This window comes from Rattus norvegicus, chromosome 10 (genome assembly GCF_036323735.1).
Source record: "Rattus norvegicus strain BN/NHsdMcwi chromosome 10, GRCr8, whole genome shotgun sequence".
Taxonomy (NCBI): Eukaryota; Metazoa; Chordata; class Mammalia; order Rodentia; family Muridae; genus Rattus; species Rattus norvegicus.
The window spans coordinates 17,284,879-17,308,087 of NC_086028.1; the positions used below are offsets into that span (position 1 = coordinate 17,284,879).

The following is a 23,209-nucleotide window of genomic DNA, read 5'->3' on the forward strand; positions in this document are numbered from 1 at the left end:
CCCAGGTCCTCTCCCTATATCCTACAGCACAACCCTCGACATCCTTGCAGGACCTCACCAAAGGGAACTTGCCCAGGCTACATGGCAGCATGCAGGTCTCAGGGCAGGTGAAGGAGCTGCTGTGGCTTTGAGAGGCTCAGCTCAGATAGAAAAGAAAACTTCAATGGCCTGAGGGAGAAAGGGGTCTCTATGGCCAAGAGGACAAAGAAAGCTCGGCTCAGCTCCACACTGCCTCTGAGAGAAGAGGGTGTGAGGGGAAAAGCACCTGTCACTTGTTGGCCTTTGACTGGCTACTGCAGGGTGACCAAGACTGCTACTTTCGCAGGGCACCAGCAGCTACTTGCTCGGGGAGCGTCATCTCAGTGGTCACACAGGCTGCTCTGCAGCAGAGTGGCCAAGCATCTAAAAGGCTTTGCCCAGGTTTGCTTTGTCTAGGAGGGTATTGTTCGGGTGCACCTTGTTTAAGATGGTCACGTCTAGGAGGGACCTTGTTTGAGGCTGATTGGAAGAGGGGCTCTGTGGGAAGGTCATTTAAGACAGGTGTGAGTACACCCCATCCGCAAGCTATGTGGTAGGTTAGAGATACTCAGTCTCTCTCTGTCTCTGTCTCTCTATCTCTGTCTCTGTCTGTCTGTCTGTCTCTGTCTCTCTGTCTCTGTCTCTCTCTGCCTGTTTCTCTGTCTCTGTCTGTCTCTCTATCTCTGTCTGTCTCTCTATCTCTGTCTCTCTCTGTCTCTGTCTGTCTCTCTGTCTCTCTGTCTCTGTCTCTCTCTGCCTGTCTCTCTGTCTCTGTTTCTCTCTGTCTCTGTCTCTGTCTCTGTCTCTGTCTCTCTCTCTCTCTCTCTCTCTCTGTCTTTATATCTGTCTCTGTTTGTCTTCCCATGTATAGTGCTTCTGCCCTTGACCTTTCTGAGCCTTCACTTTTTATCTGTGAAATCAAAGCTAGCCCTTTTGAACACACACACACACACACACACACACACACACACACACACACACACACACACACACACACACACAGAGTGAAGGTCTGGCCCAGCCTGCCTACGGCAGCCCAGTATAGATTCAGCATACCTCCTCAACCAAAACTCCAAGATAACTGGCTATTGAGCAGACACTGAAAGCCATTGGCTTGGCCAAGCACCGGGCAACTTAATGATTAAACCCAGTCTACAGTTTGAATTCAGTATTTCCTCCAAACTGTGCTACAGGTGAGCCCCAGAGGTGCACAGGGAAAGGGCTAGAATGTTCTGGTTGGGAGAAAGGGAGAGGACTCTTCCTCCCACCCACCCCCTCCTGGAATGCTACCTCCTCGACTTCTACCTGTTTATTTTTTCCTTATAAAGTCCAGGGCAAAGCCAGGGAGAGAACAATACAGCATGGCATTAGGAACCTGATGGATCCCAGTCAGCCAAGTCCCAGCTTGGATGGAGCCTGTGTGAGCTGGACGTGCCCAGTCTTTCTGTGTGCCCACTTCTGAACTAGAGAGCCTAATACCTTATGTTGCAGGGTAGAACTGCACCTGAGAAGGGAAGCCGAAACACACAGTAGGAGTTGCACCTGAGAAGGGAGACCGAAACACACAGTAGGAGCTCGGCAGATGCAACATCTCCCGCTGACCCTTGCTCTCTGGGTCAAGGGTCTACATCATAATGTGTTGGTGCAGTCTGAGAGAGATGCCAAGGCTATGAACACCAACCAAAGGCCACTTCCCTTTCTTTGGCACTTCCTTATTGTGCCCCATCCATAGCACGCCATGTGCACAGTACCCAATAAACATTATCTAGACCATGGTAGCCCTTAATAAGTGTTATCCGAGCCTCGATTGAGAGATAATGCCTGTCAGGGAAAGAGAAGGAGGACTTTGGAGCTAAATAAACCTGGATTTCAATTCTGGCGCTGCCAATGAGAGGACCTCTGTAGGCAAGGAGGAGCCATTTGACCTCGGTGGGTCTTGGGGTCCCCCCTCATCCATTAAATGGGAGTGATGACTCTGCTGGAGGATTAAACGCATTCATTCATTCCCCAACTATCCAAACATCTACTATGCCCTAGCCCCTACTCAACATACAACGGTGACTATGCTCAGGAGAGCCATAGCAAAGAAAGGGGCTTAGGAGGGAATGACAAAGTCAAGACCCAGTCTAGAACAGGGGCCTGAGGGAAGGGGAGGGGAGGGGAGGGGAGGGAAAGAGAAGGCATGGGGAGCTTGCAGGTCAGAGTGGAACTTCCAAGCAGCCTGATCAGAGTGTGATCAGAATGAAGCAGCCTTAAGAATGGTGCTTGGTTTATGGCTGCAGCCACGTTCGCAGGGAGCCCAGCATGGAATGAATCCAGGTGCTCGGCAAATGCCAGCCGCCTATCTCCAGCCCTGTGGAATGAACCCCACCCTATGCACGTGTCCCTTCCCTGAGAAGGAAAGCACAGGCTTCCTCAGGGCAAGCCTGAGCCAAGTATTCCTCCAGCCAAAGATGCAGGCTCCATGTGTCCTCCACCACCCGGTTCTGAGCCTGCGCCAGGCACTAAGGTTCTGGGATGGGCAAGCTGGGAAACAAGACAACCAAGGCATAGGAACCTGTCCTCATGGAACCCCTAGAGAGTCGCAGGAAGACACGGTGACAGTGCAGCACGGTCATATGAACACACAGTCTTGTGAAGGTGTCCCCCACTGGGCAGAACAGTGTGAGGAGATGAGCATAGAGGTGCAAGAAGCTAATGAGAGGTAGGTCTGAGGTCTTTACGTTTTTGGCACCTGCTGTCTGATGTGCCTCCTTTTCCTCTCACTTGGTACGAGCATTAGTTCCTGAGGGTAGGAAGTTCCCACACTGCAATGGGGTGACCTGCCTTGACCCTGAGGCCCCAGCATAGAGTGCTCCACCCACAGACAGCATCAGGTCCAGGGAAATGGGTCATCCCAGCAACATGTGACCACCTGCTGAGACTGCCTGTCCCTTGCCTTTCTCCAAGTGTGACCCACAGGTGGCAGAATGGCTTTTGAAAAGCCAACCAGAACAGCACAGGCGTTCCAGTTGAGTATGGAGTGGTGTCCCAGTCATGATCTTCTGTGGCTGCCATCTCTGATGAGACCTCAGCTTTCTCCAGATTGGTGGCCGGGTCTTATCCTAGCAATGGCCATGTGTACAAGAAGCAGCTGTCACTCGGTCTAGTAGGGACCCAGGTTTTAAGGCCACCTCTGAAGCTCACCAGCCTGTGACTCCACCTGGCTGACCTTAGGAATGATGCAGTGAAAGCCACCCACGGGCTTGTTAGTAGAAGGGGCTGTCTCCCTCCCCAGCCGCCTCCTCCCCAGCAGTGCTTGGGCCTCAGGTTGGCCCAATCCCTTCCAGGGGAGGAGACAACCCTATTCGGGTAACTGCTGGAGGAATGACTGTGGGGGTGTCAGAGCAGAGAAAGGGTGTCCGCTGGGCTGCACTGAATCTGACCTACAGCCAACTTGCTTCTTCTCTGAACTACCCTCCCCCAACACACACACACACACACACACACACACACACACACACACACACACACACACACACACCACACTCAGCCTTTGCCCAAGGATGCTGTAAATATCCAGCCTTATGCCCAAATACTTGTGAAGACTTGGAGCAGTGGGGGTGAGGGGCGGGGCAGACAGGCTGACAGGGCCCGTGCAGTCTCCCACCACTGCCCTGTCATCAGGTCATTTCTCCGGTTCTGAGCTTCAACTTGTGTAAAATCGGGGTGCCTTTTCTTAGGAACACGCTTCTTTGCAAACAGGCAGTGACAGCCTCGGCGCGCTGACCTGTTCCACAATCACTAGGTATTTTCAACGAGGCGTGGCGTCCCCGGCCTCCGCACGCCCGCCCCACGCCCCTCGCCCACCGTGGCCTTTCTCCGGTCTGGGAAATTCTAGGGCGCTTATAACTAGGGGGCGGTGCGCTCCGCAGCAGCGGCTCTGATGGGGCTTGGAGGGCCCCCAGCTGAGCGGACACCCGAGCGGGGTGCAGCCCGGCGCGCGTGGGAACGCCGCCAAGAAGTAGCACGTGTGGCGGGGGCGCATGCGGGCTGTACGAGGAGACCCGGGACACCCGCGCCCGGCGGCCCCCCTGAAGGCTCCGGCCCGGGGAAGCCCCGATGCCCCACTCCGGTTCGCTCATCAGCGACCTCCGGCTGTAACAAAGGCACGGGGCGCACGGCCAAGGCCAGGAGAACCAGGCGGGGTCCCCACGGCCCCGCAGGGGTGCGGCTCCGGGGATCAGGCTCGGGCAGCCAGGCTCTGGCTTGCACCCGGGCTCCGCGGCTGCGGCGACCCGGGGAGTACCAGGCGCTCCGCGCCACCTCGGGGCGCGGCTCCGGGCGTACCTGGCAGGGTCCGGTGCACCGTGTTGCCCATCGCTGCTCCGAGAGTCGCGGCGCGGGGCTAGCTGGGCGGGCCGGGGGCCGAGGCCGGGCTGCGGGGCATTGCCGCTGCACCGGCGACCGGCGGGCGGCAGATGGGCGGCGCGGGCGGCGGCGGGAGGAGGCGGAGCCACGGGCCCGGGCGCGCCCGCCCCGCCCCCGCGCCCGCCGCCAACCGTGCCGGGGCGGGGCCGTGGCCGCCGCCGCGTCTTTTGAAAGTTTGCACCGGTAGCGCACTGGAGAGGCGGGGCTGGCCTCCCGCCCTCGCCGTTCCCGCGCGGACAGCGCTGGCTCCTTCTGCCACACGGGAGGGGCCACAGGGCACAGAGGCCTCCTCCAGGCACTGGGCCACTTTGGGTGGTGCCTGGACTCCGGGACGGAGAGCACACATGCAGGTCACCCTGGACAGTGACAGGGGCTCCATGACAGTCCATCCAGGGTGAGATGGGGAGGGGTGGGAACTTCTCCATTCCCTAGGCCACATACCTAGGAGGAGTGACTTCAGTGTGTATAAGCGGGGTAGTGGGGGGAAACCCAGACTTCAGCGCACCCTGCCTTCTTCATTAAAGTACTGCCCACACCCTCAGCCCCGTGTGGCACAGTCCACTGCTCTTAAGGATGGAACAGGAAAAATTAGCAATTAAGATCACACAGTGGGGTTGGGGATTTAGCTCAGTGGTAGAGTGCCTGCCTAGAAAGCGCAAGGCCCTGGGTTCGGTCCTCAGCTCCAGAAAGAAAGAAAGAGAGAGAGAGAGAGAGAGAGAGAGAGAGAGAGAGAGAGAGAGAGAGAGAGAGAGAGAGAGAGAGAGAGAGAAATCACACAGTGATCAAAGCCAACGATAACATTTAGAGTGTCAGGTAGCACTGGCTGAACGTTTTCGAGAGAATTGGGGTGCTGTGTGAGGTGGGTTGTGTTGTGTGTGGTGGGGGGAGGTTCGACCATTCCCCACTGTACTGGTCTTTTCTCAGTACCTTCCGGCCTTGGCTACTCTCCTGTGCTGAAGCCATATGGCTCATGCCACCCCTGTCCCAACTCACAGGCTGACACACCAAAATGGGGGGCTGACACACCAAGATGGGGGAGGTGTGATAATTCGTCTGAGGAGACCCAGTCCCTAACTATTACTTTCAGCCTCCCATACTCTGTATTTTCATCAGCTTAGGAAGCAAGGTTATCACCTCCACGGCAGGGACAGGGTAAACTGAGGCTCGGTGGGTGGAAGAGATTCCCAAACCGATCTCCCAGTTACTGAGGGCCTTCGCTCTGGATGACCCTGGGGTACTTACAGAGGTCGCCATTGCTATAAAAGGAATTGAGGAATTTCACTCAGATAAAATGACTCAGGGCAAAAGGACGTTGTGGCGGCAGGGTGGGGAAGCTGCCGTTCACCCGGCGTTTAAAAGGCCATTTTCAGAGCATTCCAGCAAGTGGCTGTGTTTCGGTCACTTCCCGGGATGCTCACCTGCAGCCTCTGAACCCACCCCACTCCCGACTGTCCTGGTGTGTGTGTGTGGGGGGGGGTGGGATTTGAAAGGCTGAGGTTGAGCCCCGAGCAGATGTGCTGTGGGGAAATGCTGCATCTTCCACATCAGTGACACGACAGCAAACCACGCAGGGGAGAATCGGGATCAGAGAGTTTCTTGAAGGTCTGGAGTTTAAAATTAGAGTGTTAAATAACACGCGTTTGAAGTGGTTTCCAGTGGCGTTGATATCGCCCGGTGCAACGGTGATAATTCGGTGGGGTGGAGGTGATAAGCCTGTGCCGGTGAGATAAATTAACCTTATAGGTGAACATCTGACTGCCCCTCTCTCTCTTCCCCATCTTGTCTTTTTGGACTCTCTAGCTTGACATGCCTGAGCGCTGGGGAAGGATAGAGGTTGTCCTTGCGTCTACAGTCTAGGTAGATTCTAGACTGTCTCTTATTTGGGTATGTATGGTAATTGCTCCGTCACTGAGGTCCCCCCCGCCCCCGCACCTCGTCCTGTCCTTCAGCTACACCCTTACTGCAGCTGCTGCCTTCCTGTCCTTCCCACTCCAAAGGGACACATTCATCCCTGCCTCCCCACCTACGGCTGGCCCGCTCGGTGCAGATTGAATAAAATACCTGCAGAGAGGGCTGGCTCTGACTGGCAGAGGACAGAAAAGAAGAAAGGAGGCAAAAGAGAAAGAAGAGGGAGGGAAGGATTGGGAAGGAAGGAGCTGTAGTGACAGTAGTCCCGCCTACTCATCTTGAGTGACAGGTGTGGGCAAAATAAGCAAACAGAATAAGCAGTGCCTTAAAACATAAACCGGGGCTGTGGCCACTCCTTTACAGGCTGATTTGCTCATTCTAGAAGTCGCTTTGGCTCTGGAGCTCACCTCTGAGAAAAAAGCTAAACTGTTGAATAAGGGTGGGGTCAGTGGCGTAGGCACATAGGGAGGCCCCTGGGGCAGGAGTAAGAAACAGCTAGGGGGTTGGGGATTTAGCTCAGTGGTAGAGCGTTTGCCTAGCAAGCGCAAGGCCCTGGGTTCGGTCCCCAGCTCCAAAAAAAAAAAAAAAAAAAAAAGGAAAAAAAAAAACAGCTAGGAACATTGCTGTGAGGGCTTCTAGGTTCCACAGATTTCTAGAATTCAAAGAGAGGCAGGAGTACACTGTAGTGGGTCATTCTAGAGTCCCAGGCTAGAAGAACCAGAGAGAGCATTCCCCTGATCCAGCCTGAGCTCCTGTGGTCCTGCTTCTGTCCTCCCAACCAACCTTTCTCCTGAGCAGGGCCAGCCGAGAAAGCATGAAACTCCCATCTGCATGGTTAGGAGACCTGGGACCGGGTCTGGGGAAGAAGCATGGAAAGACGGGAGCAATGTTAGCCCCTGCTCATGGGCTGCGCCTGGGGCTCTGTGACCATAGATACATCCCATGACCCTCTCCTGCCTCTGCGACACCAAAGCAGACAGCTTGTAAATTCAGCTGTAGACACGGAGCCTCAGAAAGTGGAGTTCCTTGCCTCAGGCATCCAGCAGCTAAGAGACTGGAGATGGGTACCGAGGTCGAACCATCTCCAGTGTGCCTCGTAAGTGAGAAAAGAGAGGCCTTACCAGGGCCCAGGGCACTGGAGCTTAGAGGAGTAGTTGGCAGGTCAGAAGTGTCCCCACAGGGTCCAGGGAACAGGGCAAGTGGGATATCATCAGACTTTGGCCAGAGCCTTCAGTTTTATCTGTTCCTGCACAGAGCCACTTGCCTCAGCCAGCACAGAGACTAGACTGCCACCTTCGTTTGGTACCAGCCCCACAAGAGCTGTAGGCCCTGTGTGAACGTCACTGTAGTTATTCAATGCCAGGAGCCTGTAGAGCAGGAGGCAATGAGACGCTGGCTCTGCTTCTGTGGGACCAGCTCTGACAGCTCTAGCCCTGGCAGCAAAGACTCACCTGAGCTGGGGGTGCCCACACCCAAAAGCTCGGGAAGTCAGAATCCAGGCTGCAGTTGGATTACAAAGGTGTTTTAAAGTTGCCACAGGAAGGTTGCAGAAGGACCGTGAGTCCTGGTGAGTTTGGGCTTCAGAGCAAAGCTCTTGTCTCAGAACACCAGGGGATATACTTGTGAGACAGGGTACTTGGCCTGAAATGCACAAGACCCTGGTTCTTGTTGAAGAAAAAGCCTCAATTTTCGAATGCCAAGGTCATAACTTCTCATCTTATTAATCGCTGTGTACAAAGTTCCAGCAACTGGGGAACAGGTACCTGGCACCACTGAGTCCTCACCACTAGCCTGCCAAGGTGACCATGAACCTCCCAGGAAAGGAACCAGCTTTAGGGATGAAGTGGAATCGCTGTCAGGCTCTCCCGGTCGGGAAAAGGTAGAATGCAGAAGGGTCTCATTTCTCTACAGAGGAAGAAGCAGGCTCAGAGCGTTGAAGCCACCCAACCCAGCCTTAAACAGAGGGGCGGGGGGGAGGTGTCTGAATTTCTCCTGCTCCAGGATTCACTCCTGCTGCATGGCCCTCAATGACCAAATCAGTTCGGTCTGGCACAGAAGCCAGCAGCCACACACCCGGCAGCCAAGGGGGAAAGGAAGAGCAAGCCTCGTGCCGTGCCGTGGTTTTCCTCATTTACTTACGGATGCACGGCCGATCCTGAAGGTGGCTGTAGCGTGAGCTAATCTCAGGGCCACAAGAAGGTCGTTTTTATCCAAAGACGTATCAACTGTGTTCAGATGGTTGTAGACATCAAGGTGGGAATGTACCTAAAACCCGATGGAGGTCTCTGTGCCAGAACCTGAGGCATGCGTGTCCAGACTCAATGTTTCCACGACCCAAGGCCAGTGTGGAGGTGACCTGACTCACTCTGTTGGCACACGGCAGAAGCCTGAGGCAGGGCGAACTGGAGTCAGTCCACGATCCTAGCTTTCACTGGCTGTAGAAGTACTGGGGTGGTTACACCACGAAGGTGGCCCACGCTGCGTGAGTGGTGTGAGCAGTGGGCCCTCCAAAGCCCTGTGCACATGCTACCACGGCAATAGTGGGAGGAGGAAGTTTGACCAAGGTCTCTGTTTTTCTAGATGGGGAAGTGGAAGCCCAGCATGTGTGGGTAGCTTGCTTGTGGTCCTCCAGGAAGAGACATTGAACAATCTGGGCTCTGGTCTGTTAATCCCCAGGGTAACTCTTATAGGGAGGTAAAAAACAAATTAATGAATGAATTAAAACAAAATAAAATGAAAGGAGCCGAGGGTCACAGACTTGTTTTGAAGCCCCATCTTGGTCACCTCCTTTAATCCTTGTCTCCTTCAGCAAGGCAGGTGCAGCAATCAGCTCTGCTCTATCCCGGGAGGCTCAGAGCAGCAGAGAAACTTATCTAACGCCACTCAGCCAGCTGGGGCACACGTGGGCCTGAAACCCAGCCCAGTCTGACCCCCAGAGTCTGTGCTTTTTTTTTATCTTGGACCCCAAGTGGCTGAGCGTTTACAGAGAGACCATCCTGAACTCCTGGAGCAGCCAGAGTTCTGATGACTTCCTGGAGTTGTAGAAAACTCGCCCTGGGCATATGGAATTTTGACAAAAACAAGAAGGAAGGGTTGTGGGGTGCTTTAAGAGACCAGATTCAACCAGAGCTTTGCCCTAACTGACCAGAGGACCCTGGGTGGGTCACCTGCCCCTGTCTGCCTTGTTTCTGGGTCTGTGTAGTGGAGATGACCAGGGCACACCTGCCTCTCCGTACTGAGTAACGGCTCATCAGCCAGCCACAGGAGCCACAGCACAGGAAGCATCCTGTGTACTCAGGACGCTAGCCACCCCTGAACCTGTCACTATGTGCCTGCTGCACGCTGTGGCATGCTCTATTGCGAGGTCCAGCTTGGTCAAGCAGGATGGTTTGAGTCCACATTCTGCTCTCTTCTGTTTGGCGTTGGCTTTGGGACTGCATCCCTCTAGCAGGAGGCCTTGGCTTTCAGTATGAGCCTCAGTGGCAGCAAGATCTCCCACTTTGTCAAGTAGCAGTTCCCTCGAGAACTACTCTACGGACGGTGCTAAGAGGACTCTAAATGGGCTAAAACAAATGAAGGGCACATGCTATTCACAGCCTGCTTGGCTCAGTGTTTTAAAGGAGTCAGCTTCAAGTTGATTGACAGATCCAATGCCACCCTAACACTGGCAGGTGGTGTGTGTGTGTGTGTGTGTGTGTGTGTGTGTGGTGTGAACATAGATTCAGAAGAACTAGAAACAGGATAGAAGACAGTTATTTACAATGAAGGAGAGGAGGAGAAAGGAGAATGAAATCAGAGCTTCTTTGGTGGGTACCTTTCCGTTTGTGCAATTTTTTAATTAGCATACAAGGTAACAGGTTTCGTAATGGCGTATACCTGCTTTGCTCTGGTTGAGTCTCCCTCATCTTCTCCTTCTCCCCCTTCTCCACCTCCCCCATGTCTGCAGCCCTTTACTGGATATTAATGCCAATCATAAGGCTAACTAAAACACTGTGGCATTGTGTTTGGATAAATGACCAGACCTGTTGGGTAGAAGACAGAAAACAGACACAAACAGGCAATGTGCTCTGTGCCAAACACAGGATAAAGACAGTCTTTAATGACTGGTGTTAGCCCAGCTGACTGTCCGTACAGGAGCAGAACCCTGCCCATGTCATCACAATGGTGGCAGAAGGATCTAGGTTAAAGGCAAGAATGCCATGGAAGAATGTCTTCAGGGACAGAGTGCAGGTCAGTCTGCAAAGTGCTTGCCTAGCATGTACAAAGCTTCAAGTTCAAACCCCAACACCTCATAAACTGGGCATGGCCACGCACACCCACAATCCCAGTGCCAACACTTGGGAGGCGGAGGCAAGAGGATGAGAAGTTCAATGTCACCCTTGACTCTACACGGAGTCTGATTGTCAGCCTGGGTGATGTGAGATCCTATCCCTCCCTCTCGCAAAAACAAAAACTGTACAGGTGGGCACAAAAGGAATATCTTCACGCCAGGCGTGGCATACACCTGCAATCCCACATTTAGGGGGTAGAGACAGGAGTCTGCTGCAGAGGGCATTCCCAAACAATGACAGTAATACCAAACAAAAAATGCTTCCTCAAAAGAAAAGTACGGCTGGGCATGGTGACTCAGGTCTCTAATTCCAGAACTAGGGAGGCTGAAGCAGAAGGATTGCCACAAGTTCAAGACCAGCCTAGGCTACGTGAGCCTTTGTCCTGAAAGTCTTATTATGTATGTATTGTGGAGAGGGCTTGGTGTGTAAACTGACTACCATTCAAGCATAAGGGCCCGAGTTTGAATTCCCAGAGCCCGTGTAAAAGGGGGAGCATGGCGCCAGGTTCTGTAACCTTGGCAGTGGGATACGGGGCATGGGGTACAGCTTTAGGTTCAGTGAGAGGCCCTGTCTCACAAAATAAAGTGGAGAGATTGAGGAAAGGCGCCCGGCAATGACCTCTAGGCTCCAAAAATATGTATACACCCAGACTAATGAGTACATAATGCACATATGGAGAAGTTAATGCAGTATAAAAGGGGGGCAAAATCCAGATATTTCACAAGGATATCTTCGTGGCCGATGGGCACGAAGGTACCAAATCTCATCAATGATAAGAGAAACAAAAGTCAGAGTTACAAAGAGATAGCCAACTGACTGGCTAAAACTTAGAATGTTGGTAATACTAGATGGTGACTAAACTGTGGAAAACCAGGAAATCTTATGTGGCCAATGGGGTATACAGTAACTATACACTTTGGGGAGCCATTTAGCAATATGTTACATATTGAACTATTTCTACCGAGTGTTTCCTTGCGTCTGTCTGCTCAGCGTGCATTTCTGTGTATCCTCTAGGTATCCATTGGACCGTATCATCTACTGTTACTAAGCCTGTCTCCATGAGGCCGGAGTCACACTGAACACTGTACCTGGTCATGCTGTGGGTCAAGCCAAGCTGACAGAACAGACAGCCTCGATCAAGGAGGAGTGGCGTGAGGTGGTGGTCACCTGGACATGGTGTGGTGGTCAAGGCCCGACCAAGGCGGGGGGTGGGGGGCTTGAAAGTTTGTTGCCTTTTAGAGGAATCTCATTGCAGTCTCCCGAGCTGTGGTATCACAGCGTTGAATTCCACAGGGAAAATATTCAGAGTAAAGATTCTCCCAGCAGCCAGATAACTGCCAGAGAGATGCAAGGCAATCTCACAGAGTCAGAGCTGGGGCTGAGGGGAGCTGTGGCAAGCTGCATGGTCCTCTTGTCTCGCACCTTCCAGGCCAAGGTGGAAGGTAGGGCCCTGGAGTGTGGCAGAGGAGTTTTCTGTGAAGAAACAAATCCAAGCCCCAGGAGGCTCATGGTGTGTGTGAAGTCCATTCCCTGCAAACCGGCTCAGGGGACTATTCGTCTTTATACTGAATGGTTCATTCACATCCTGCTACAAATGTCTGTGTTCTCCAAGTCTCAGGGGGCTGCAGGACCCCAAAGACTCCTGCAAGTGAGAGGAGGTGTCCACAAGGCACTCCGGGGCTAGATAACCTGGCAAAGGTGGCAGCTCTGTTTGCTGCAGAGGAGAACAGCAGAGAGTCGCCTTGGGAGTTGAGGCCACAGAGTCTGTGGGAGGAGCTCTTTGAGGAACAGGTGGCCCAAGGAGAGTGGCAGAGAGCAAAGAAAGAGGTATCTCCGGTCTGCCACTCTGTGAGGCTTCCCTCTTGAAGAGGCCCAACGGAGCAGCCTTCCCCCCATAGCAGCTGCCTGGAGAGGCCCAGGCCTGTCTGTGTCTCCTCAGACTGCCACAGTTTCCCAGTGACACAGGCCTGTCTGAATCAGATCAGTGGCAGGTATAGACAGAGAGGGTCAGAGAGGGAAGAAAGGAGGGAAGGAAGAGAGAGGGAGAGGCTGGGTCGTAGAGAAAAGAGCCAGAGTTTGACAGACAACTGTGGGTGCCAGCTCTGCTGTGTAACTGTGGAGAAATTCCTTGTCTCCCTGAAGCTCACTTCCACAGCTGCTAAATAAAGGCTAGGGATAACGGTACCAATATCAGGACACCCCATGATGTGAGTCTCCCCAATAGTAACTGTCCTATCATGGAGGAAAGAGTACACTGGGGCTACCTCCTCCCATGAGCGGAGCTGAAGTTCCTAAGGGAGGTCCCCGCTAGTGGGCGACAGGAAAACTGGAAGCAGGTAATGTAACCCCAGGGTGGTGAGTTGGGTAAGGGAACTATGGGTGTTATCAGGCCAAGGGGCTACTACTGGGACTGCTCCCTGGGGTCCAGGCATTGCCTTTAGCTCACGTGGGAATTCCCTTTGCTTGTTTGTCTGTTGAGATGGGGCTCTCAGCGTGTGGCCCATGACTGTCCTGGAACTCCCTGTGTAAGCCACCCTTGCCTCAAATGCTACTGCCGCCTCTCAAATGCTGGAACTGAAGGTGTGTACCACCACACCTGGCTTACACGGTGTTCTTATGAAGAGAACAATTCAAAAAGGCACAGAAATCAGTTCAAGGACACACGGGGCCCCGGGGACAGACTAAGAGGTTCCGGCTGGTCCTTCTGGCCTTCAAGACCTGGACCCCGAGGTATCCTGGCCAAAGGCTAAATGGCATGCTGTCCCAAAAGGAATTAATGCCCCCTCACCCCTAGAGTCCTCGAAGGGCAGCAACCATCGGTTCAGGAGCCGCCCCACAGGGCATCCTTCATGGTGCAAAGACAAGGCCTGCCCTGCGCTGGATCCCAAAGAGGCTCTTTCAACCACCAGGTCACCCTAGGTCACTCTCTGGTCCATCTAAGGGCAAAGCACTCCCAGGTTTAGTCTCCCATACAGTGAGGGCCTAGTATAGATCCTAGATCAGGCCTGAGAGCAGTTGCTGGATTTTAAGGAGACAGGCGTGGCTAGGAGGAGGAGCTCCATGGCCTAAGGGCACCCAGGCAGACAGGTGGAGTTTGCCAGGCCAAGGGAGAGCCAAGGGAAAGTCAAGGGAAGAGTGTCAGGCTCTGCAGAATTTTTTTTCTCACAAGAAAGAGAGAGAGAGAGAGAGAGAGAGAGAGAGAGAGAGAGAGAGAGAGAGAGAGAGAGATGTGTATTGATTGTATGAAGTAACAGGCCCCACAGGATATCTTTGTAATCTCGGTGTTAAGTTTTTTTTTTTGTTTTTTTTTTTTGGTTCCAGGGCCTTGCGCTTCCTAGGTAAGCGCTCTACCACTGAACTAAATCCCCAGCCCGGTGTTAAGTTTTTTGATCACAGCCACCGGTCCCCTTTCTTGGGCCCAACATTTTAGAGATGCTTCCTTGCTCCACAGTTACGCCTGCAGACACCCAGGGGCTCCTAAAAGTGGGCATTGCAGTCTGGTCCCCAGCCTCTGAAGCCAACCAAGGTTACCCAGGAAGACAGAATCCAGAGTCGGGCTGGAGCCCGGGTTTAGATGCCATTACCCTGGCCTCCCTCCCATAAGCACCCGGGATGGGCACACACCAACCTAGTGATTCAGGAAGCAAAACCCTGGGGTCCCGGTTGTCACCAAGCCAGGCTTGCCAGGAGCCGGCTCAGTCACACAGCCCGAGCTGCTGCTGAGGAAGAAGGGAAGAGGCGGTATTTTTGGGACCCATCACATGAAGCAGGCTGAGCTCCCCCCTATTTTTAGCAACCAAACTGCAGGTACCTGCTTCTCCCCCACTGGGAGAAAAACCTTCAACAAACATCCGTTCACACTAGCCCAATAAATTCCTTAAATAAAGCAGCTACATTTTGGCATCCCCTGCACTAGAAACACACGCTCCCTGGGTTTTTAATATCACACGCGTGGCCTGCATAATTTTAACCTGAGTGCATGGTTGCCGTCTTGTTCCGTGAGTCACTGTTTGGGGTGTCAGGATATGGGGGTGAGATGGGCGGGCTCGGTGGATGTGTAGGTCATGTGCACCGCAGGTGGTCCGCCTCAGGGAATGGGCTCTCCTGATCCTTAGAAGAGGAAAGGCAGTTACAGGGAGGCCTGGAGGCCACTGTGCTACATTTCCTGACTTCAGACCACGAGGCAGACTCGTCTCCACAGCCTCTTCTGTGGTGTCAGTGGGTAAAGACCGCCTTCCCACCTACCCATTGCCTGACTCTGGGGGACTTCCATAAGCTCAACCCCTCCATGGCTGTGCTCAGCAGGCACGCTGAGCCTTTTGTAGCTGTCGTCCCCCACCCTAGAGTGTCCCTTTCTCCTGCCATCTTGACTAGGCTGGTGCAATCTGTTCCATCCTCTCCTGAGAGCTTGGGGTTGAGAGGGAGAGGGAATGGTGGTGGTGGTGGTGGTGGTGGGGTCTCTCTTGACTTCATTTCATACCAGGCTCTCAGTCACACACTGACAGGTTGCTTTCTAGCTGCCTTCCTTTCCCCTTGAACCTAACATGGTCAAGGAGGGCCTTTCCCCTTCACTGTCCTCCGGAATTGCGCCTTAAGTAGATGCTCAACAAATATCCACTGGACGAATGAACAAGCAACTCCTCCTAACTCCCAGAAAAGCTCTTCCCTACTTCAGAGATGAAGAGGCTGAGGTTCAGAAAGGTCGATGACTTGCCCAGGGTCACATAACCTGCATGGAGGGACCCAGAGTGAGTTCAGGACTGGGACTGACCCCCAGCAATGGGCCCGGTATCTCTTTTTCTCCTCTGTGGATAGGATGAACATCCCTTTGCAGGGCAGGCAGGGAGAGGCCAAGTAACATCATTAGTCAGACAAGTTGGGAGCTGGACAGTGAGGACATGTGTTCAGTCGTAGTCTGCAGGGAGCAGGCAAGGAACCCATCCATAAGGAGTATGTCACTGTGACCATTAACTCTGACTATCTGTCCACTGGTTTATTGTAAAACCAGCTTACGCTGAGTACCATTGGCACCTTAAAGAGCTCAGGAACGGAGAGGTCATTTAGAACACAGTAAGGTGACCCCAAAAGTCTGCCATCAGCTCCATGGAAGGCCGCTCCTTCCATTCAGAAGTTCTTCTACTTGTCCCTCCTCTTGCTGCCCCAAACCCATGGCCTATGACACCGCCACCATGAAGCCCACTCTGGTCTCAGGCACATGGGAGTGAGGACCAGTGAGCACAGAGTGCATTCACTTACAAATGGGGCACTGAGGTGCAGAGGCCCAGTGAGGGCTATCATGGGGACTTCATTGCTTCTGCTCTGCCCATTGTCTCCGTGGCGCTGCTGTCTCTACCTGGGCTGCCACCTGCTAGTCAGCTGCCCATCTACTGTTTCTCTTCCCCAGGAGCTACTGCAACCTTGCCACAGCCTTCCCCACTTGGCTCTGTAGGTAGGTCTGTAGGATGTGTGTGACTGGGAACAGGAATTGTAAAGGCATCAGGGATGGGCTTATTCCCTCCTGTCTGTCAGCAGAGGAACAGATGGAATTATCCTGGTAGTCTGTGGCCTCAGTGGATGTTAGCACCATGAGGGGCCAGAAAGGTGGGCCTTTGGAACTTCTTGTTCTGCTGGCCTGAGGCGGGGTCTGGTTCCTCATCTCACCCTGCCCAGGGATTCTGCTGTGGGACATTGAAAGAGTTGCTTTGAGCTAATCCCATGGCTGCCCCAAAGTCAGTTAAAACTGGTGTAGTAGTGAATCATGAAACAGGGACAAGATAATGCTCACCTGTGTGGTCCAGGTGTTTAGAGAAGAAACCCTTCCTGGCTGAGGGATGGCTTGACCCCAGACAGTTCATGTCATACCCAGGTGCTGCTGGAGAGGTGAGGTCACAGTGAACAGAGCAAGTCCCACCATTCATCGTGTGGTCTCCCAATGGTCAATAGAAAAAGGGATAGCTGGTCTTGCCTGTAGGGTTGTCCTCCACAGATTCTTAAATTTCGCTTGACACGACCTAGGGTAGGGAGGGAGTGGGGCACGCTGAGGGAGCCCTGCATGTGGGCTCTGGCTGTTCCTCTAGGGAATCCTCTGAGGGCAACAGAGAGATGTGGAGGGCTCTGCACACATAGTGTGTGACAGTGAGCAAACCTGCACTCAACCCAGCCACCAGGGAAGGGAAGAAGGTCCCACCGTTGGACCCCACCACCAGGGAAGGTCCTACCGTTGGAGCCACAGCCTGCTAAAGCTGGGGAATGGCGACTTTGTCAGGTATGTGTAAGCACCCTTCCTTCTTGTTCATCCCAGAAGCCCAGGTTTATGTCACTGCTGGCAGAGAAGCCCAAAGGAGCACGTATTTTGGGATGCCCCTCTTTTCTTCCTCTTTTCAAGGTTCTATTCTACCTTACCTCTCCCAATGCTCAGTTTTCTTCCAGCCAGCTCTCTGGAAGCTTTGCTGGGGGTAACAGCAGCAGGCTAACTCCTGAGGGGTGCCCGCCTTGCTGGGAATGGCACGGCTTTCTAGTAACGCTGCTTCACAAGGAGACCGAGAGAGAAGCACACAGATACACAAGACGCCCACATCAGGAACATCCCTGGTGACACAGTCTAGCCATGTTCCTGGTAGACCTTCTCTTGATGGCCTTTCCCTCAGGCACACATCTGGTGAGCTTTGTGTAAGGAACAGGCTGCACCTAGCCATGACCCTCTTTCTGTCATCTTGGATCCAGGGGTCAAAACGCGTTTCCTTCTTAGAGCCTGGTAACTTGACTTCCATTCTCTACACTCATCTTTGTGAGGCAGCATTGGGGCAGCCCCAGCTTCTCAGGCTGACCCAAGGAAGACACAAGAAAAGCCACACCTGCAAGAAGGGCAAGTGGCCTGTAAGGACCCTGAGCCCTGGAAGAAACGATGGGTGTCAGGGCAGACTGTGATCAATGTGGGTGTGGAAATTCGGGGATCCTTTTTCTCTTCTCTCCCCTCCCATGACACATGTGTTGAGCCATTTGATTCGTATCCTTGTAAATTACATTCGTGGGTCTGGGACCGTAGCTCAGTGGCAGGTGCTTACACAACTCCTTGCCTTCAATCTCCAGCGCAGCAAACAAAGGGAAGTTATCGTTGCATTTCATTGTGGGTAATTTCTGCTTCTCTGTCTTCGAGGTCACTAACAACTGGAGGCCTGCTGTGGATCCAGCCCCGCTCAACCTGCCGGGTGCTCTCCCACTGCACTGAGCCAGATCCTCAGAGGCCTCGCTTCCAGGTTAGTCTTGAACCTTCTCTCCTGTGTCCTAACACGTTGGGGCTTTCTTCTCTAGAACTAGTGGGGCGGGGCGCTTGTCGAGATTCGTTTTTTGAAAAACGAACCTGACAAAAACGCTGCATCCATGTGTGGCATTTTTCGGGTGTTCTGAGAGACACGTGCGCTGTGGTGGGAGCGCAGCGGAGGCAAACCCGCCAACAGCCAGTTATCTCCCACACTTGCTCTTTTATTTTGGTGATGAACACTTACGACCTCCCCTTTGCCTCTTCACACGCACAATACTGATATTAACGTTTTGTCTGCGAAACTGACTCCTCTGACCTTTTCAGACTCCACACATGAGACCACACACAACTGCCTCTCCATGTCTGGTTTGTTACACTTAACACCATGTCCCCGCAGGCTTATCCATGGTGTTGCTGGTGGTGGGTGTTCCCTCTGTTTTCAGGGCAGAGTTGTACTCCACTGGCACGCAGACTGACTCCACGATGTGGCTGTTCAGTGCTCAGTCAGCACAGAGGGCTGCCATCTCTCCAGGACACCAATCTCTGGCCTTCTGGGAGGAACCAGTGCACACAGGATCCTTCTGTTTTCGATGTACCCATGCTGTCGATGAAGCAAAGCAACCTTTTGCTCTCATGCCAGGGTCTCTGTGGAGCTGTAGTGATGATAGATTGCATGGTCCTTAGAGCATCTCCTGGTAAGGGTGAGGCTGAATATCTCATATGGTTGGACTCACCCCTTGGAATAGTCCATTGTCTCATTCAATAAAAAGGACCTGGCACGTGAATTATGTGGACATTTTGCCAAATACACGATTCTACTAACCCAGAGAGAACACAGAGAACAACATAACAAAACTAACACTCAAGTCAACAGATAAGCCCATGTAGAGGTTTGGATAAGAACAGGCCCCAGAGGCTCATAGGTTGAATGCTTTGTCATTGGGGAGTGGCACTGTTTGAGAGGGATGAGGAGGTGTGGCCTTGTTGAAGGAAGTGTGTCACTCACTGGGGTTGGGCTTTGGGGTGGGCTTTGGGGTTTCTAAAGTTTAAGCTATGCTGACTCTATATCTTCTTCCTGCCTGAGGATCTGGGCTTAGAACTCTCCAGGACCATGTCTGCCTGGATGCTGCCATGCTCCCCGCCATGATGGTAATGGATGAAACCTCTGAAACTATGTCAGCCCCAATGAAATCTTTTCCTTTATAGTTGCTGTGGTCATGGTGTCTCTTCACAGCACACTGACCAAGGCAGTCCATAGGGAAGCATTTATGAGGTCCCAATGATGCCACACCCAGGCAGCAGCTGAGTGTGTCTCTCTAGCCTTTGCTGGAGCTGTACAGGGGGTGGGAGGGGAATGGCAGCAAGGAGCTAATTCTTGAATGGTCACAGGAGGCAAGGATGGCCAGTGGAAGGTGGTAGGCCTTTATCCTCACCTTCCAGAGGCCCTACCTAGATGCCACCATGCTGCTGTTTCCTGGGGGTATCCAGATACCCCCCACTACCCAGGTGTGTGGGCGGATTTGCTGTCAGCTATGTATTTGCAAAACCTATCTTCCTGCAGCCTCCCACAAGATTGTTGCCCCATGCCAGCTGACCAGCCCCAAGCTTGCCTCCTGGCCACTACCATTCTGCTGGATTCGAAGCTTCCTTACAGCACCAGCACCAGAATCTGATTACTGGACAGGTCGGTCAAAGTCAGTCATCCACCGTTAAGACCATACATACTGTGAGGTTAGATATGAGTGACCAGGCTCCAGGTTCACAGATTTCTGAGATCCTTAATGTCTACGCCCATGCCAGCATCGCTGAATTGATCCATCTATCGAAAGCCACCAACATGTTCCCAAAGGAGCTTGGTCTTGGCTTATCACAGTGAGCTGCTTTCAGCCCCGCCCGCGGTGCAGCCCGGCACTATGTGTTGTCTTCCTTCCCTTAGAATGAATTCCCCACAGCAAGCTGGCACATCACCGCATAACACAGCCAGAGGCACAGTGAGCAGAGCCAGCTTCAGAGGGTACTACCACCTATCAGACCATCAGCCCGCAGGGAGTGACAGCTGCTTGTCTGGCCCCACCCTCCAACGAGCCAGCGCTCCTTTGTGTCCTCCCTCAATGATAGCTCCTTGCTGTGTTCTTGCCGTGCTCTGCCCATTCTGCATCAGGTTTTAAGCTGCAGCAAAAACAGCCATCGGGAACCTTCAGTCTGAGGGGGGCCCCCGAAATCACATTGTTCAGGAGATTTGGGAGTCCTGGCTTATAGCCAGCTTCATTCATCGATGAGAACAGACTGGAGAGCTGATCTTTCCTCATAGTGCCTGACTTTTCCCAGAAGACACCTGGCAGTGTTGCTCAAGCCCGTATTGTCAAGGCCACCACACCCTCTGTGCCGTCACCAGCCTCCTACCTTTGTCTCAGGCAAAACCGCCTGGCACTGGTGCTGCAGCCACTTGGCATGCTGCGGGAGATGGCACTGCCTGAGAGTTGGGTGGGAGAAGCATAATCAGGCAGCAGCTGGGAAAGTGATCGTCGCACAGATATAAGGCCCTGAGTTTGAATTCCCCAGCATCCATATAATTCCCAGTAACCAGGCATGGCGATGCACATTTGTAACCCCATTGCTGGGGTAGTCAGTAGAAAGGGGAAGCAGAGACAGGAGGAGTCCTGTTGCTCGTTGGCTGGCCCTCTTAGTGGAATGAATGATGTTCAGTAAGAGACCGTGTCTCAAAATCAAACAGAGCAAAAATCTCGAGAGTCATGGCGGAAGGCATCTGACCCCTGGCTTCCACATGCAGGCACACACTCAAACATAGACACTTCCACATGAACATCTACACACACTGTGAATACGCATATGTGCCACATGGCTTGGGGGAGGGGCTCTGCTCTCAGCAGCTGTGTGACCTTGGACAAGTTAGATCACCTGCCTGAGCCTCAATGCCTTTACAAAATGTGACCGCCAGGGCTTCTGATTGTACAGCCCGTGGGAGACCAAGTAAGCACTGAGTGATTAGGCCAGGGCCTGGTACTCAGGGTATGTGACAACTGGCCTCCGTCACTGTCCCTCTGCAGGAGCATACTGAGCCACATGCCCCTTGCACCTGATCTCCCAGGTCTCTTCCAGCCCTCTGATTTGGATCAGTGTGGTCACCACAAACCTCACACAGCCAGTTCCAAACAGTCTTGAGAAGGGCTGGCCACCTAGGACCTCTCACTCCACAGCATTCTTCTGACCAAACACAACCATTCATGTTCAGAACATAGTTACAGGTTTTCTCCAACATCCTGGTCTCTTCCTCCTTGTGTGTGTGGGATGGCACTGTGAAGGGGGCTCCTGCCTCCTTCCCTTCTTCCAAATCAGTAGCCTTGGCCTGAGATGCTTCCTGAGGTTTCCAACAGATAGCCTTCCTTTCCTTCATCCATCTATTACCTACCCACGACCCATCCACCCAGCACCCACTCATCACCCACCTATACCATCCTTCCATCAATCGCCTGTCACCACCCATCTACCACCCATCTCTTTTTTTTTTTTTTTGGTTCTTTTTTTCGGAGCTGGGGACCGAACCCAGGGCCTTGCGCTTCCTAGGTATCCTAGGTAAGCGCTCTACCACTGAGCTAAATCCCCAGCCCCTACCACCCATCTCTTATTCAACCATCCATCCATCCATCCATCCATCCATCCATCGCCTGTCACCCACCCATCTATCACCCATTTCTTATTCAACCATCCATCCATTCATCCATCCATCTACTCAGTCATCCATCCATCCATCCACCCACCCATCCATTCACCCACACATCCATCCACCCACCCATCCATCCATCCATCCATCTATCCATCCATCCATCTATCCATCCATCCATCCATCCATCGCCTGTCACCCACCCATCTACCACACCTCTTATTCATCCATCCATCCATCCACTCAGTCATCCATCCATCCATCCATCCACTCAGTCATCCATCCATCCATCCATCCATCCATCCATCCACCCACCCACCCATCCATCCATCCACTCAGTCATCCATCTTGCCCATCCATTCATGCATCCATTCTTCTAACAAGTTGATGAGTCAGGTCTGCTCTCTACTCTACAACACAGTCACTGAAAAACACACTTTCCAGGGAAGCTAACGTCAAGGAAATGAACCAGCACACCGAGTCAGACCCTTCCCCTCATGATCTGGCCTCTGGCCTCCCTTCTCTTCCCCCCTCCTACCATCATCCAGAAACTCAGTGAGAACTGCCCTCAGCAGGGAAAGTTTGCCTCGGACCATTCCTGGGAGTTCCTTTTCATTGTTTAGTATGCAGGCTGCCTCTAGTGTGCGACCTAAAGATGGGTTTGTTGACTAAGGAAACATCTGACTAGTGCACCCACCAAGAGGAGTCATGAGCAAAGGTACTAGAAAGACAGTTGTCCACCTTCCTCCTGGATACTCTACATCTGGGAACGGAGGCATAGCCATGGGGACTCTGGCTGAAGGCCTTAGCCTGTGACCCTCACAGTCTTGCCATCCTCTAAGCGCCTTTGGCTTCCTGTGTGTCAGCTGTAGTCCCTATAGAAGCTCAAGTCCTTACGATCCTCCTCCCTGCTCTGTTCAACCAAGTTCCTCCTGCCCTTTAACCAAGAACTGCCTCAGCCCCCAAGAGCCACCTGAAGGTCACCTGGGGGTCGCCTGAGGTCAGTTTTACACATCCCCTGTGCTCTCTGACTCTCTCTACTCTGTATCTCAAAATAAATCTCCTTCCCAGTTCTAGGCTCAAGTGTAATGATGCCTTTGAGTGGCTGTGTTCACTTGGACCCAAACAGCAGAAATGGCCTCTAAACTTGATGTTTTTGTAAAGATTCCCCCCAAGGTCTCGGGCTACCTTTACACTCTGGGTGCTTTTCTGGATGTCTGGGGCTTGGAAAGGGGCAGGAGCTTTGCTCTCTCTGATTCCTCAGGGGAGGAGGGCAGGAAGCTTGCTTCTTCCTCCCCCACGTCTCCCAGGCCCTCCTCCCCCAGGCCCATCCCTCACTGCTGTTCCAAGGAGGAGGAAGAATGTCGTAGATGCTGTAGCTGTTTTTCTGGAAGACTGTGAAGGCGCATTAAAATATGTGGTCCGTGGGCGTGAGCTGGGCTGGGGCCTCACAGCTCCATGATGGGGAAAAGCACCAAGGAGATGCGGTTGGGAGGGAGGCAGGAGAGAGAGAGAGAGAGAGAGAGAGAGAGAGAGAGAGAGAGAGAGAGAGAGAATGCTCTGAGGGTCTGGCCCTAGCATGGCCTCTGCCTCTGGTTT

General features: G+C 53.1%; 1 protein-coding gene and 1 long non-coding RNA gene across 2 annotated transcripts in view; one reads left to right on the forward strand and one right to left on the reverse strand.

Moving 5' to 3' along the window:
* The window catches only part of Neurl1b (neuralized E3 ubiquitin protein ligase 1B), a 31,046-nt gene extending 26,562 nt beyond the window's left edge, over positions 1-4,484 (reverse strand). The window contains 1 exon segment of the mRNA NM_001142652.2: positions 4,348-4,484. Coding sequence (NP_001136124.1) covers positions 4,348-4,378 — 31 coding nt within the window. The 5' untranslated portion in view covers positions 4,379-4,484.
* Positions 4,485-4,562: 78 nt separating this feature from the next.
* LOC102555877 (uncharacterized) lies at positions 4,563-22,699 on the forward strand. Its single transcript, XR_005490106.2, has 3 exons — positions 4,563-4,822; positions 11,682-17,923; positions 18,372-22,699. It is a non-coding gene; the product is annotated as an uncharacterized LOC102555877 (long non-coding RNA).
* Positions 22,700-23,209: the final 510 nt, after the last annotated feature.